Source organism: Triticum aestivum, chromosome 4A (genome assembly GCF_018294505.1).
Source record: "Triticum aestivum cultivar Chinese Spring chromosome 4A, IWGSC CS RefSeq v2.1, whole genome shotgun sequence".
Lineage (NCBI taxonomy): Eukaryota > Viridiplantae > Streptophyta > Magnoliopsida > Poales > Poaceae > Triticum > Triticum aestivum.
In genome coordinates this window covers 613,093,441-613,108,062 of record NC_057803.1, presented here as the reverse complement: position 1 = coordinate 613,108,062, position 14,622 = coordinate 613,093,441, and the positions used below count along the sequence as shown (strand labels likewise).

Sequence of the window (14,622 nt, the reverse complement as noted above, 5' to 3'; positions counted from 1 at the left end):
TACCGTAATGAAAATAGTACATGAGAAAGCCCTAGCTATGATGGTTGTGTCCTGCCTATTCCTATGCAGCTACTTGGATTCAATGATTGCTATTGCCCAAGATTCCATTTGTGATCCAGTGAAAGGCAAAAACAGTAATATCATATGCCCCGCTGCTTCCTTGTGGTCTAACTTTTGGGAGTGTGTGAGTGATCAGAATTGCCCCTTGCCGAAACTAAGGGAGATATCCTATGTCGGAGTTGAGTGGTTGTTGGTGGTCGTGCACCCACCGGGAGAGTTGGAACGGACCATGGTGTTTTTCACTTTCTGGAGGAGCTGGCATACCGTAATGAAATAGTACATGAGAAAGCCCCAACACCGATGGCTATGTCCTATTGATTCCTATGCAGCTACTTGTTTTCAATGATTGCTATCGCCCAGGATTCCATTTGTGATCCAATGAAAGGCAAAGCAGTAATATCATATCCCCCGCTAGCCAAGAGTTCACATAAAATACCAAAACCAAACTCTCCGGTGAGTTGGTTCCCATCTCCATCAGGATGGGTGAAGCTTAATGCTGACGGATCTTGGGATGACGGCAGAACAGGAGCTGGCATGGTTCTTCGGGACAAATGGCGCAATCATTTATTCTTCCTACAGGGAATTATTTAACTTCATATATGGCCTTGAAGCAGAAATAAGTGCGTGTATGGAGGGATTGTCTCTCGCTATGAAATGTATGGATCTTTCCATTCTTGTTGAAATGGATTCACTATCAGCGATGAACATTTTATGTGACAATGACATAGACTGGTCGGTCTATGCGTTTTTGGTGGGAGAGATAAAGCTTCTGAAGTCGCTTTGTATGACTCGTGTTACTCATACCAACCGTGATTAGAATATAGATAGTGATTCTTTTTAGCTTCGTATGACTCATGTTACTCATACCAACCGTGACCAGAATATAGTTAGTGATTTTTTTAAACTAAATTTGTTAAAACCGAGAGTAGAACTGTTGTCTGGTTAGGCTTGGGCCTCCTCGAAGTTATTGAATTATGTAAAGAAGATTGTTTTTTTTTTGAACTGGCCAACAATTGCTGGTTTTCATTAGCTTAGCAGAAGGGAGCGACAAAATGTTTGATCAAGTGATCAGTGGGCGAAGGGGAGAAAAACATTGAGAAAAACTTCGTCATGCAGAGATATCACGCGGCGTGCCCAAAAGGGTGCTCTAAGCATTTTGCGCCTGCGATCCGCCATTGCTCCATGTCTGAGCGGCAACAGCCGATGATGTTGGCCGGGCTTGGCAGCTTCCCTTTGAAGACACAGTTATTCCTCTCCATCCAAATTTGCCAGCTGATGAGTGGGATCATGGATTTGATGCCTTTTTGGGAAGTCGTGGCGGCGGCGGCGATGATCATTTTGACCTTGGCCGTGGTTGTCTACCCGTTGCTTCATGTGTCTGGGTGTAGGGCAGAGCACCCCTCCCACGTTGCCGCTGTGCTCCACACTTGCATGGCCGTTGGGCAGTCCCAGATGAGGTGCACCGAGCTCTCGAGGTTGCGCAGGCAGAGTGGGCAGAAACAGCCGTTTGGCCATCCACACCGTTGTAATCTGTCGTTGCACCACAACCTGTTCAGGTGGAGCAGCCATAAGGACATCTTGTTCTTGTCCGGCACCCACACCTTTTAGATGTTTGTAAGGAAGATTGTATGGTTGGTGATTGGGTAATACTTCGTCCGTCCAAAATTACTTGTCGCGGAAATAGATAAAAGTATATGTATTTAGAACTAAAATATGTCTATATACATTTATTTTTCCAATAAGTATTTCCAGATGGAGGAAGTATAAGTTTTTACTAAAAAAAGGAACGCAGGTTTAAGAAAGGATTTATTACATGATAAGGATTGCTAAGAAACGCAAAGCGATTAGACACGCGTTCCTTCCTTCGTTGGTTTGGCTGGAGGCTGTCAACTTGTCTAGCAGTGAGGCGATCCCAGCCTGCCCGACCGGCAGCTCCTCTCCGTCTCTCCCCCATGCTGCCGCCGCCGCCGCCGCCGCCTCCTCCCGCCGTTCCTCCCACCAGCGCCGCCGCGGCCTATGCGTCTCTTGCCGCCATTGCGAGCTCCGTCGAGGGCCTCGCCTCCTTCAACGAGGTGCTCGTCGAGTTCCTCGACGAGTGGCGCGAATTCCACCTCGACGCCAACTCCATCGCCGCCGCCCTGCCCCCGCTCGCAGACGACGATGCCGACCCCGACCCCAAGCCCAGCCCCGTGGGAGAGCTCGGGGCCCTCCTCGGCCACTGGAACCCCGTCCTCCCCGCGGCCGCCGCCGCCGCACCCCCCCTCGCCGACCGCGTAGCGGACGAATCCAACCCTAGATTACCCGACCCCGTCGCCGAGCGCCGCCAGCACAGTCCCGTGCCTCAAGACCCCCTCCACCAGCGGGACGAATCCATCCCTAAACCCGGCCCGGTGATCGAGCGCCGCGAGCACAGTCCCCTGCCTGCGCCCCAGCGGCTCACCTCCGCCCCCGCCGTCCCCGCCGCCGCCGCCGACCCCGTCCCCGAGCCCGAGCCGAAACCCGCCCTCCCGGCCGAGGTCGGGCCCGTTCGCGCGCCCAAGCCCGCACCCAAGCCCGGCCCCGGCCGCGAGCGCAGGGCCAGCGAGCAGGAGGCGGAGATGCTGGGGGGCATCTGCGAGCAGATGGGGTCGCGCTCGCTCCGCGGCTTCGTCACCACCCACCTGCGGGACCGCGCCTGGCTGCGCCGCGTGGGCCCGGCCGCGCTGCGCCGCGCCCCGGACCCCGCCGTGCTCGTCATCCGCGCCGTCAGCCGCAGCTACATCTGCGCCGAGAGCGAGAACGCCGAGACCGCCTGCGTGCTCCTCCTGGAGCTCTACGTGCGCGCGGGCTGCCCCCGCCGCCCGGAGGGGGAGGGGGAGGCCGAGGTGCGGGCCGAGGCGCGCGTGTCCGCGCTCTCGTGGCGCAGCCGGATCGTGCGGGAGAAGGGCCGGGTCGCCGACGCCAGCGCCAGGGACGCCCGCGGCCTCATCCTCCTCATGGCCGCCTTCGGCGTGCCCCTCGAGTTCCCTCTGCAGGAGCTCTACCAGCTGATGCTTGCCGGCGGCTGCTTGACCTGGGTCGACGTGCTCAGATGCTCCCAGCCCTTCATGAAGAAGCTGCGTGGTGAGGGCACCCTACCACACCTGTTGCATTATCAGCAATTCCGCATGGCCTAGTTATCCCTGCTTCCTGACTAATCAAGACTCTTCTTGTGTTGCAGATGTTGTTGCTGATATGCTGAACAGGGGAAGTTATCGCGAAGCGATTGGTGTGATCCTTGCATTTGACCTGCAGGAGGCGTTCCCGCTCGATGGCGTACTGTCTTACATCGTTGACAAGGTTGTGCGCAATAGGAAGGAGCAAGAGAGCGAGGTGGAGTGTGATTTGGCGGGATCGGTATGTTCTGTCGATTTCTCGTGCAATCAATTTATCACTACTGAAAAGAGAGCTAACTGATGTATGTCGTCAGAAGGATTTAATGGCTGACCTGGCAAATTCTTTCCACTATTGCGTAGATTCGATAGCCGTTATAGATGTCAGATATAATCTTCAACACGCGATATATTCGATAACTGCTATATCAGATGTTACATCTAATCTTCAGCACCTTCTATATATTGCGATATATTCAGTAATCATTGTATGATATGTTAAACATAGTCTTTAGCACCTTCTGTATATCACGATGACACGATATATTCGATACCCATTATGTATCCTGTGCTATAGTTAATCATCGCGATATATTCTAGAACCATTATATATCCTGTGCTATATTTAATGACTGATCTGGCAAATTCTTTCCACTATTGCGTTGATTGGATAACCGTTATAGATGTCAGATATAATCTTCAACACCTTCATATGTCGTGATATATTCAATAGTTATTATATCCTATGTTACGTTTCTCTTCAGAACCTTCTATATGTTGTGATATGTTAAATATACCATTGTATGATATGTTAAATATATTCTTTACCACCTTGTATGTATCGCGATATATTCGTTAACGATTATATATACTGTGCTATATTTAACCTTATGCACCTTTATGTCGCGATATATTTGATATCCATTATTGGTGCCATCATGTATTTAATCATAAGCACATTGCATCTTAAATGCTTCATCTCTAATGAGCACATCCTGCTTGTTTTCTGTGCAGAAAAAACGTGATGAAGAGGAGTTGCTTCTTTGGAGATCAATATCGAAATATGTGGAGGAGCGCACACCATGTTTTTCAGAAATGTCTTGTCCCAGTTTGGCTGAGAGGATTAAGGTGCTAGAAGAACGCGTTGGAAAGCCAAACCAAAACCTTTCTGAGTGAAGAGAGTCGCGAACCAAGCTTCTCTGAGCGAAGAGAGCCAAACCAAGCCTCTCTAATGATCTAACATAAATCGTGAACTGCAGAAGCAACACCGCTACGAGCGAGGAGAGCTTAACAGACCAGTTCTGCAGTTCAAATACTGCAGCTATACGAATTTTGACATGGATCCAGCCGTACTGTACTGTATGGACTTGTAGGAAGTCTTTCTGGGCTCCTCAAGTATCCATTATACACCTGATAGAATTATACCCAGCCTAGTAAGGCACACAGTATGACAATATGTTGTGGTTGAACTTAAACCTGCTTGTAGCAACCTTGGCCTGTTTCCCCCAAACAGCAAGCTCGGTAATATTTCCATGTTTGGAAGGGATGGATTTTGGGGATTGTTCTGAATCCCGCATCATCCTTCCATTCCCACCCCTTTCAGAACATCCGTTTGAGACTCTGTGTGGTGGCCTGTTTTGAAAGCTCACATTTACTTTGGCCCAAGATGAATGAATCATGAAATCTCTAGTTATGTTTTATTTCTAAGTCAATTCATTCCGTAATGTCGAGTTATAGTTTCTGTAATCTTTTTATTAAATTCTTCTAGCATTTGGCCATGCTTTTGTGGAATTCACTCAAGATGGGTTTTGTAGAACATGGCACATCTTGGTTTGCCTGTTCTATGCAGCATCACAAAATTTGGTCACTGAAAATGCCAAAATTGCCTTTCCATCCTACAGTCGTATGGTCTGTAGAGGAGGAAATGGGGTGTGGGCATTCCTAAGGCATAATCATGACATGTTCTCCTTGTGATTCTTTGCACTTGGTACATTTGCATATATTTATTATGGTGTTGGAGGAATGCCCGAGCAGAGCTTGAGGAACTGAACCTGCTTGCTAGAGCACTTTTAAACTTGCTTATTACTAGGTATATTATATATTATATATAGGGAACGTTGAGTTTGTAGGTTGTCAAAATATTTGTACTGTATTAGATTCTTCCAAGGGTTTGACCCTGCTGCTAAGGATTTTATCAGTTGAGTTGGATTTTGCTGAGCAATTCCTATTCCGTGTGTTGTACTCCTACACAGCATGGAGTGCAACGACGAAACAGTAGGTCTTTCTACAGTTTGATCTTTCAACCCGCGTCTGGGTGCCCTTGCCGTTGCTTGGTTGTTAACATAAATTTACGGGTCGCCATGTTTCAACTTTGAACGGATGGCTATATTTCTTTCCGACAAGTTATTTTTCCCTGTTTGGACACTCGATTTTATTTTTCAGGCATTTTAGATCTAGTTGGGCGAGTCCATACTGAATCTGGGCACCGTCAAGCTTTATTTCTCTGACTGAATAGAGTTCCCGTTGGCTTGAAAACCGTCGCTTTTTTTTTTCCAAAAAAGGTTTATATTTTGCTGCTATGTTTCGGTGTTTCGAGACGATTTTCGAACCACAGAAGTCGAATGAAAGAAATGTGAATCCTGAAATGCACGTCTTTTTTTCAGGGTTCGGAATGCACGTCTAGGTCGTAAATCGGAGTGGGTCATCGAGGCTCTGACCGGCTGGCGTGGCGCGTTGACCGCCGCCACGTCGGATGAGAGTCACACGTAGGCGAACATTTTATTTTTAGTTTTCCACGTAGGATATAGCTGGCTGAAGCGACTACTAGACGCAACCGCATCGATCGTCACTGTCATCCCACCACCTACCTACCTGCTGCTCCCACCGTCCTCCGCTCCGATCCCCATGGAAGCCACCGCCGCCGCCTCCCTCGCGCGGTCCCTCGCCTCCTCGCCGCTCCCCCGCGGCTCCCGCCGTAGCCGCGTGCGCGTGGTCGTCGCGGCGGCCCGACGGAGGGGGCCGTCGGGCGCGGTGGCCGCGGCGGCGGCCTCCACGGGCAACTACGTGGTGCCGCTGGACGCCGCGCCGTCGGGGATCACGCGCCCGCTCGTCGAGATCCTGCGCGACCTCAACAAGCGCGTCCCGGAGACCATCGTGCTCCCCGCCTCCCGCCGCGCCTCCGCCTCCGACCCCGTCATCCCATGGTACTATCCTCCCTCCTCCGATTCCCCATTCCCTTGTCGTGCTCGCTCGAGATCCAGCCGAATGCGTGTGGCTGGCGTCCGAGAGATCTATGTATGAGGGGCTTGTTAACCACGAAATCCTGGCCGATCCACCAACCATAGGCACACGGATCGGATCCCCCCACTGATCGTAACCTCACGCATTCTCCTGTCCTGATTACTCATGGATCTCCATTCCTCTGTCTGTCAGGTACCATGCCAACCGGATGCTCAGCTTCTACGCCCCCGGTGAGCCTCCCCCATTTGCCGAATTCCAAAACTGCTCACATATGGTTTGTGATCCGATCCGAGTGGGTCGATTCATGCTAGTAATTTGTTTGCTTCACTTCACTCTGTTTATTTGCGGCTACTACTTGTTCCGAGTCGTGCATCCACACTTGGTGTGATTGCTGTGTACATGATCCCAAGCGTGCTGTAGTTTAGCATGGATGGACGATCCTTGCATTGGGGAGTTCATCAATGGCGCGTAGGCAGTGTGCTTGTATACCTAATCTGAGCAGTTGATTTCACCTATATATAGCGTTTCTACTTGAAATGTGATGATCCACGTGCTAACTGTTTGCTCCTTATGGTGTTCTTGGATTGTGCCCTGTTTCCAGGCTGGTGCGGAGAGGTCCGTGATGTTATTTACAACGACAATGGGAAGGTGACCGTGGTGTATCGCGTCACAATTCGAGGGATAGATGGGGAGGTACCTAACTACTATCTCTTGTTTGTGATGACGGTCAACATACCGCAAAGGCCAACATCGTATGAATTAGTTTGTTAATGGATCAATCGTCAAGCTCCTAATTTTGTAAATCTATTATAGTTTAGGATGCAACCTTACAAGCTATACATGCATTGGAAGAGTTACTAAGACAAGGGTTGATGGGGTTGGGACAAATCTCCTAGGAAATCTCAAATTTCGGAAATTCACTTGGTTGCCAGAATCATTGTTTAGGTTGACCTGTAAACTGAATCACTTGGGTTGCTGTGGTTGGGACAAATAAACTGGATTTAGAAATTCAGATACATTTGTGAGTTCACCCCATATGCTTGTGGCATCCAATGTCAAGTTGCAGGAGCCCCTGCCTATCTGTCTTTGCCCATCCAAGGCGTAAATCAATTATTTTCTGTTTGTTCTAGGCATTAGTTATAATATGGAACCGACTACACCTGTCATTTCCGAGCTTGTGTCTGTGTACAAAGTACAGAGTATATACTCCCCTGGTTCACCAAGCAGATATTATTTGAGTTTATGACAAGAAAATCAACTGAGCGAAAATCAACTTCTTAAGTCAAGAAAATCACAGCTATGGGCAAATACCTAACATCGAAACATCACAAATTTCTAAAAAATTCCACCATGACCAAGATCGATGTTTGATAATCTTCACCGGAACTCTGCTTTCGTCTGTGCAGGTTCATCGGGAGGCCGCTGGAACAGCATCACTGAGCGACGCACGGCTCGACGACCCCGTGGCGGCTGCAGAAGAGGCCGCGTTCTGCAAGGCCTGCGCAAGGTTCGGTTTTGGACTGTACCTGTACCATGAAGATGAGGCGCTGTGAGAGACGTCATCTCTTCTCTCACCCTATCCATTTTCAGAAGGTCAGAGGCCAAGCTTGCCAGAGCTTGTCTGTACTGCTGCAAGATATCATCCCGCATGCACCATTCACGATGAACTGTAAATACGAGGCTTATCTTGTTACCTTGTGTTTGTTGGCACATCAGCTGTTGTAATCTCTGTGCGATAAGAGTGTCACTCGTTGCCTATCTGTCTTTGCCCATCCAAGGGGTAAATCAATTATATTCTGTTTGTTCTAGGCATTAGTTATAACTTGGCACCGACTACATCTGTCATTTCCGAGCTGTGTCTGTATTCAAAGTACAGAGTATATGCTCCCCTGGTTCACCAAACGGATATTATTTGAGTTTATTTATGAATCCAGTTTGCTGAGTTAGATTTTTTTTTTCGCAGCTGGTCCGCTCCGCTCCGCTCCCGTGTCGCTCTGACAGGGGCGACACCGGGGCGCCCCAGCCCTAGCCGCCACCAGCCTCAACCACCACCACCCCACCGCCGTCGCCGGCGGCGGCGAAGGCCTGCTCCTGAAACCAGGGACTCGCGCTCCTCCCTCAAATCCAAGCTCCCCTCGCTCAGATGCTTTGGCGGCTCTCGTCACTGGATGCAGCGGCGTGCTGCGCGGGCTCCTGCCCGTCAGCTGCTCCAGCTGGTTGATGCGGGGTGGCAGCCCACTCTACCTCTCTGGTTCGTCCGCTCCGGCTGTGGCCGGATGTTTGCTCGGCGCGGCGATGTGGGGCGCGGCGGCATGGCTTTCGCCCAGATCTGCGGGTTCAGTGGCGGGGGATTGCGGCCACGGGGGTGCTGGCGCAGGGCGTCCTTGTCCTGGGTGCGCGCGGCCCTGGGCGCGTGGCGCGGTCGCCGGAGCGGCATCGGGTGTAGCATGGAGTGGTGGCACCCGGTGCGGGTGCGGGCGGCTACGGGCGCGCGTCAGGTCAGGAGAGCTGCGGGGTGAGGTGGTTCTGGAGCGGCTGGCGCGCCGGCTCCAGATCTGGCAGTGCTCGGAGTTTGCCGAGGCCCCCATCCCCGATCTGGCAATCTTCGCGGCGGTTGGTCGTGGGATGGTTCTCAGCGGCTTGGTTGGCGCTGCCGGCAGTGATGGTGGATGCGTGGCTTGCTTCTGGCTCGGGTTAAGCTGGTCGTGATGGCGGACGGCCCAGGCGGCGATCTCAGGCCAGATCTGACCTGCAGTGCTCCGAATCGGGTCCTGTGCGACGGTGCTCTGGGAGAAATCCCTGCTCACCCATTGTGTGAGCCGACCACGACGGCGCCACCCCGGCATCGTATACCTTCCTAGAGGCGTGGTCTCCGAGCTATTTCGTGTGGATCTGCGGCGTGGTTCTGGCTGTCTTGCTGTAGGGATGTGCTCAAACTTCGGGTGAGAACCTTGCATCGACTTTGTCGATGTCGGTGACAGCGGCGTCTATGGACGTCGTCTTCCTTGCAGGAGGTGCCGCTGTGGAGCTCCAGCACCTACGGTACTTTGCTTTGTGGTCTCCGGGTGAAAACCTAAGTTCCGGCTCGCCGGGTCGGATGATGGTGTTGTGTCTTCGACAGCACTACCTCCTTGGAGGCGTCATCTTGGAGACCCTCAAACGACGGCTCCTGTTGCTGCGCGTGGTTGATGGTGGTGCGGCCATCTTGGGGCCGATGGTGGTGTCCTCTTCTTCATGTGTTTCTCTTCGACTGTCCTTCGTGTGGTCTCCGTGTGCATGCTCAAGACCTTCCCATGGTTGCCGTTGTGCTGCGGCGAGCTTCGGGCTCTTGGTGTTGTCTTGGTTCACCTTTGCTCAATGACGGCGCAATGATGCCTCCCCAACCTGCTAATCGTTTCGACCGCCCGTGGCGTATCTCCCAGTCAAGGTTCGTGTTAAGGTTTGGCACTCGTTGATTATGGTTGATCCTCTGTTGTGCCGTGGGGCTCGCACGCCGGTGCGGTGCGTTAGGTTGTTTGCAGAGTCTTGGTATTGTGATCCCTGGACAAAAACCCACATCTACTTGTGTCTCTCGTGGTGTTGGTCTTTTGCCTGCTAGCTAGGTCATGCCCTCTCCTAGGTGGCAATTTTTTTCTCATCTTCTGTAACCTTGTTACCTGTATGGTTTTCGGCCCGGTTTTCCTCATAAACGGGGTCAACTTGTTTAGGTTTTTGATCCGGTTTCCCTTATAAACTGGATTAGCCAAAGCTTAAGGGGTGACCCTTAGCTTTGGCAGCTTTTTGAGCAATATATTCAGGTGGGGATCCTCTCCCCCCCGTGACCGTTAAAAAAAAAGTTTGCTGAGTTATATTAACTAGGGAGTAGATAAATGGTACTCCCTCGATAAAGAATATAAGAATGTAGTGATCTAAACACTCTTATATTTCTTTACGGAGGGTGTATGGTCAACCTTCAGCGTCTTAATCAGGTTCATAACCACTCAGTGTAATACAAATCAGCACTAGACGGTCAATAATCGGTAACCACGGTTGCACACGTTAGTATGATGCCCCGCACATTGTTGCGGGAATGTTTGCAATATTTTAATGAGATTTTGATTATATGAAACATGAATTCTAGAAACAATAGTTTTTGAAAGTATATAAGAATTAAATGTAAATAGCATAATAAAATGAAATTTTACATGCATGCATGTTGTAGTGGATTTTTAATATGCATAGTTGCATGTTGAGGTGGGCCTGTCCTTATGCATGTTGACTGATGAGGTGGCATGCTTGCATGTTGAGAGAAACATATTAGTGGGGGCTAGCTATTTAGATATAGAAGATTTGGCTTTTACACTCAGAGATCTGAAGTCTCTGGAGACATTGTAGTATAGTACTCTGTGAACATTTTACTATTAATGAGCGTGTTTACCTTATGTTTCAAACTGATTATTTGAACATACAAACTTAAGTTCCAGTTCCCCCGCAAACGAAATATGGGTTCAGTTACATAAGCAGCCAGTCTTTGCAAGGTGATCTTGAATTTCCTGGTTGGGCTGGCAGCAAATCAGATGCAATCACTGCATTATTGTTGTTGTATATTACCTATTTATGCAAACACCTGTGATTGATTAAAACTTGCAAACGGACATAGCACTGTGGCAATTTCTTGAGTCAAGAAAATCATAGCTACAGACAATATCTAAAATTGAAACAGCAGTTATTTCTGAAAATTTCAACCACAAACAAAGTTAGTATTTGATAATCTTCACTGGAACTCTGCTTTCGTCTGTGCAGGTTCATCGGGAGGCTGGTGGAACAGCATCATTGAGCGATGCACGGCTCGACGACCCCGTGGCGGCTGCAGAAGAGGCCGCGTTCTGCAAGGCCTGCGCAAGGCTCGGCTTCGGGCTGTACCTGTACCACGAAGACGAGGTACTGTGAAGGACGCCTCTTCTCTCACCCTATCCACGCTCAAAAGGTCAGATGCCAAGCTTGCCAGAGCTTGTATGTACCGCTGCAAGATATCACCCCACATGAGCTGTAACTGTAAATATGAGGCGTATTTTGTTTACCTTTGTGTTTGTTGGCACATCAGCTGTTGTAATCTCTGTGCGATAAGCGCGTCACTCGTTTTCTGAATTGTACCCCTGTGATGATTCCAGTTACAATTGGTATAAATACATGATGCCACAGTTGTTAGAGTTTGGAGATTGGCACTTTCATTGGAACATTTGTGAAGAACTTATGTAATGGAAGCTCCTGATCTTTGTGCTAGCTGAGATGATTGCAGTATATGTCATTAGGTTAATTAGTTTTGCCCTAAAACCCTGCTAGATGGCATTATAATGTTGCGTTTTTTCCCCTATTCGTGCACGCTCCTCTTTGGCATCCTGTACAGCAGATCAAACAGGCCCTGTCCAGCTAGAAACAGACTACGCGGTATAAATAGATTACCGAAAAAGGGTTTCACCTGCTTTGTATTACAAAGCAACAGGGCCGTCTCCAGAAATTCGGGGCCCCGGTGCGAAAAGCATAATGGGGCCCTAACATTTTCAAAAAACATATAATAACTCAAGCACAATCACCTGACTATGTGATTTCAATTTATGTTATTTCTTACAATGTTTAGAAAATTCTCAAGTGTCAATGCAAAATACTAAAACCAATAAACTTACCTCATGCTCATGCTGTACTGAAAAGTGTCTTCCGTCTTCTTCTAGTTTATGTTTCTTCTTACGCTTTAAGGCACCAGAATCATACTTTCTTTTATAACTAGAATGCATGATTGTTTCTGTTTATCAACCAAACAAAAAAATATCAATGCATTTAAGCTGATGAACTCACATAAAACATAGGCTTGTAATTTGTATAGATAGTTAGAATCAGATAGAACCTTGATTTTTGACTTGGACGACTGGATGAGAAACTATTGAAAATCTTGAATCTGTGACAACTTTTGAAATTCAACAACTAGACAAAAAATCATTCCAAAACATATAAGTAAAATCTTAACACAACTTTTGTAGTTTGTATCAAAACTAGAGAAAAGAGGAGACGCTTAGGGCACCGGTTACTGTTGGTCGTTGGCCTTCTGTTCGGCGGCACCGCAGCAGTGTTGGACGGCGCGACGGCGTCCAGCGGTCGCAAGTCCCGTGCAGTTCCACTTCCGCCCATCGCCTGGCTGCAAATCAATTGCCGCCGAGCCACCGATTCAATCGTCCCGAAAAGATGGATCGCACCGCCGCAGAGGAACCGGATGGAAAGCGGAGAGATTAGGGAATTGGGAACGACAGAGAGATTAGGGAATAGGGAACGGCAGAAGTCACGGAACGTGCGTACACGTACTGTGTGGATCTCTCAGATCGATCCACGCGAGGATGGACATCGCGTATGGCTCGAGGCCTTGAGCGGACCAGGCCCAGGAAGGCCGAAATGAGTGTTTTCAGCCCTCATGCGACACACAGAGGCAATATGGCCCGAAACTGATTTTATTTTTTGGACTATTCATACACGTATATGGCCCTAATCGGGGGCCCCAGGATTTTGGGGGCCCTGTGCGAGCGCACGGCTCGCACATGCCCTTGGACGGCCCTGCAAAGCAACCAACACCGATCACATAGCAATGCTCGAGCGAGAAGCACAACAAGCCCAAAAGAAAAGAGAAAGAACAAAGAAGAAGAAAGAAATGCCAACAACGACAGCTCGACAAAGCGCGGATGACCCGCCACTGCTGCGCCCTCCAGAATCGACCCACCACAGACCAAGAATCCGATCCGCCGCGTACCACGCATCACCTCCAAGAAGGGAGGCGACGTCGACGACGCTGCTGCTCGGGCGTGTCCTAGGGTTTTCCCCGGCACGCGGAAGGGAGAGGGGGATGGATACCTCCGACACCCTCCGGGAAGGGATGGTGGCACCGCAGGTGTCACCGCATCGGAGCCGGAAGAGCCGGCAAGGGATCTCTCCCGCACTCCAAACCCCACCGCCCAACCAGGCCGAAGCCAACCAGCCACCTTGCCACCCACCAGTATGCGCCACCGCGGTCTTGACGCCACCCACGCCGTCTCACTGAGATCACCACCACGAGCCAAGAGGGCGGAGAGAGACGCATGAGGCGACGGGAGCAGCAGCACCGGAGCCACACGTGAGGGAACTACCTCCACCGCCGTCGTGCGGGAGGCCCGAGTCTTTGGCACCGTCGCGGTCGCCGTCCGGACGAACAGCGGCAGGGCATACCAGGCCACCATGGCCAGGCCAGGCCCAAATCGGGCCCATAAAGCCCTGCCGGCCACGCTGCAGCAAGGCGGCACCAGCGCCGCCAGCATCCACCCGCCCATCGCCGCTCCCCTGCCTCTTGGAAGCCACGCCGACGACCCTCCCCGCCGCCGGTTCGCCCAGACCCAGATGGGGCCCGGAGGGCCCAGATCTGGGCCGAGCTGACACCGCCAGTTCGCCCCACCCCGCCACCAACGACAGTGCCGCCGCCCAGTAGATCACCCGCCACCACGCCGGAGAGCCCTGCCGCCGCCGCCTAGGACCACCTCGCGACGCCGCACCGCCCTGCGTCAGTGCGACCTGAGAGGGGAAATGCCCGCGGCCGCCACCGCCAGCGCTGCCCGGGCTAGGCCAGATGCAGGACGCCAGCGACGGAGGCAAGGAGGGAGGGGAGGGGGAGGGCTCGGAGAGGAGGCGCTGGGGGCGTGACCGGTCACCCGCGGGGGCGACGCGGTCACGAGAGGGAGGAGGAGTCTGTATAAATAGAGTCAAAGGTCTGTTATACCTAGGATTAGAGTTGAGACAGGTGGACAGAAGAGACTGCATTATATGCGGACTGTTCAGTTCATAAACTATGCGGGAAGCCGACGACACTGTGCACGAATTAGCAAAACATTGCTATGAGAACCATGTATAAAGTAATTGGATAGATGATCTTCGCTCTTGCATTCTTCAATCTCTCGTAAACGAGTAAGTGTTGTGCCATGATCAATAAAGTAAGTCATGATGGTGTTCCCTCAAAAAAAAATATTGAGACAGGGCGCACCATACTCCACTCACCAATCTATATATGCCCTCTCTCCTAACATGTTGACTAAACCAACCACACTTGTTAGTTCTAGTCACTCTTTGTATAACTTGATAGATACCTCATTGTTGTAAATAGGCCTTCAATTAATGTCCATCTGGTAACACTCGGCCATGGATC

At 50.6% G+C, this 14,622-nt stretch overlaps 2 protein-coding genes across 2 annotated transcripts; both read left to right on the top strand.

Annotated features, from left to right (window-relative positions):
- Positions 1-1,918: 1,918 nt before the first annotated feature.
- Positions 1,919-4,903, top strand: LOC123087564 (translation initiation factor IF-2). Its single transcript, XM_044509605.1, has 3 exons — positions 1,919-3,162; positions 3,260-3,435; positions 4,206-4,903. Exons 1-3 carry the CDS (start codon positions 2,013-2,015, stop codon positions 4,365-4,367), a joined length of 1,488 nt encoding a protein of 495 aa, XP_044365540.1. The 5' UTR covers positions 1,919-2,012; the 3' UTR covers positions 4,368-4,903.
- Positions 4,904-5,893: 990 nt separating this feature from the next.
- On the top strand, positions 5,894-8,364 carry LOC123087565 (DNA repair RAD52-like protein 2, chloroplastic). The gene is made up of 4 exons (XM_044509606.1): positions 5,894-6,394; positions 6,624-6,661; positions 7,033-7,124; positions 7,838-8,364. The coding sequence occupies exons 1-4, from the start codon at positions 6,096-6,098 to the stop codon at positions 7,982-7,984; spliced, it is 576 nt and encodes a 191-aa protein (XP_044365541.1). The 5' UTR covers positions 5,894-6,095; the 3' UTR covers positions 7,985-8,364.
- The last annotated feature ends 6,258 nt before the right edge of the window (positions 8,365-14,622 follow it).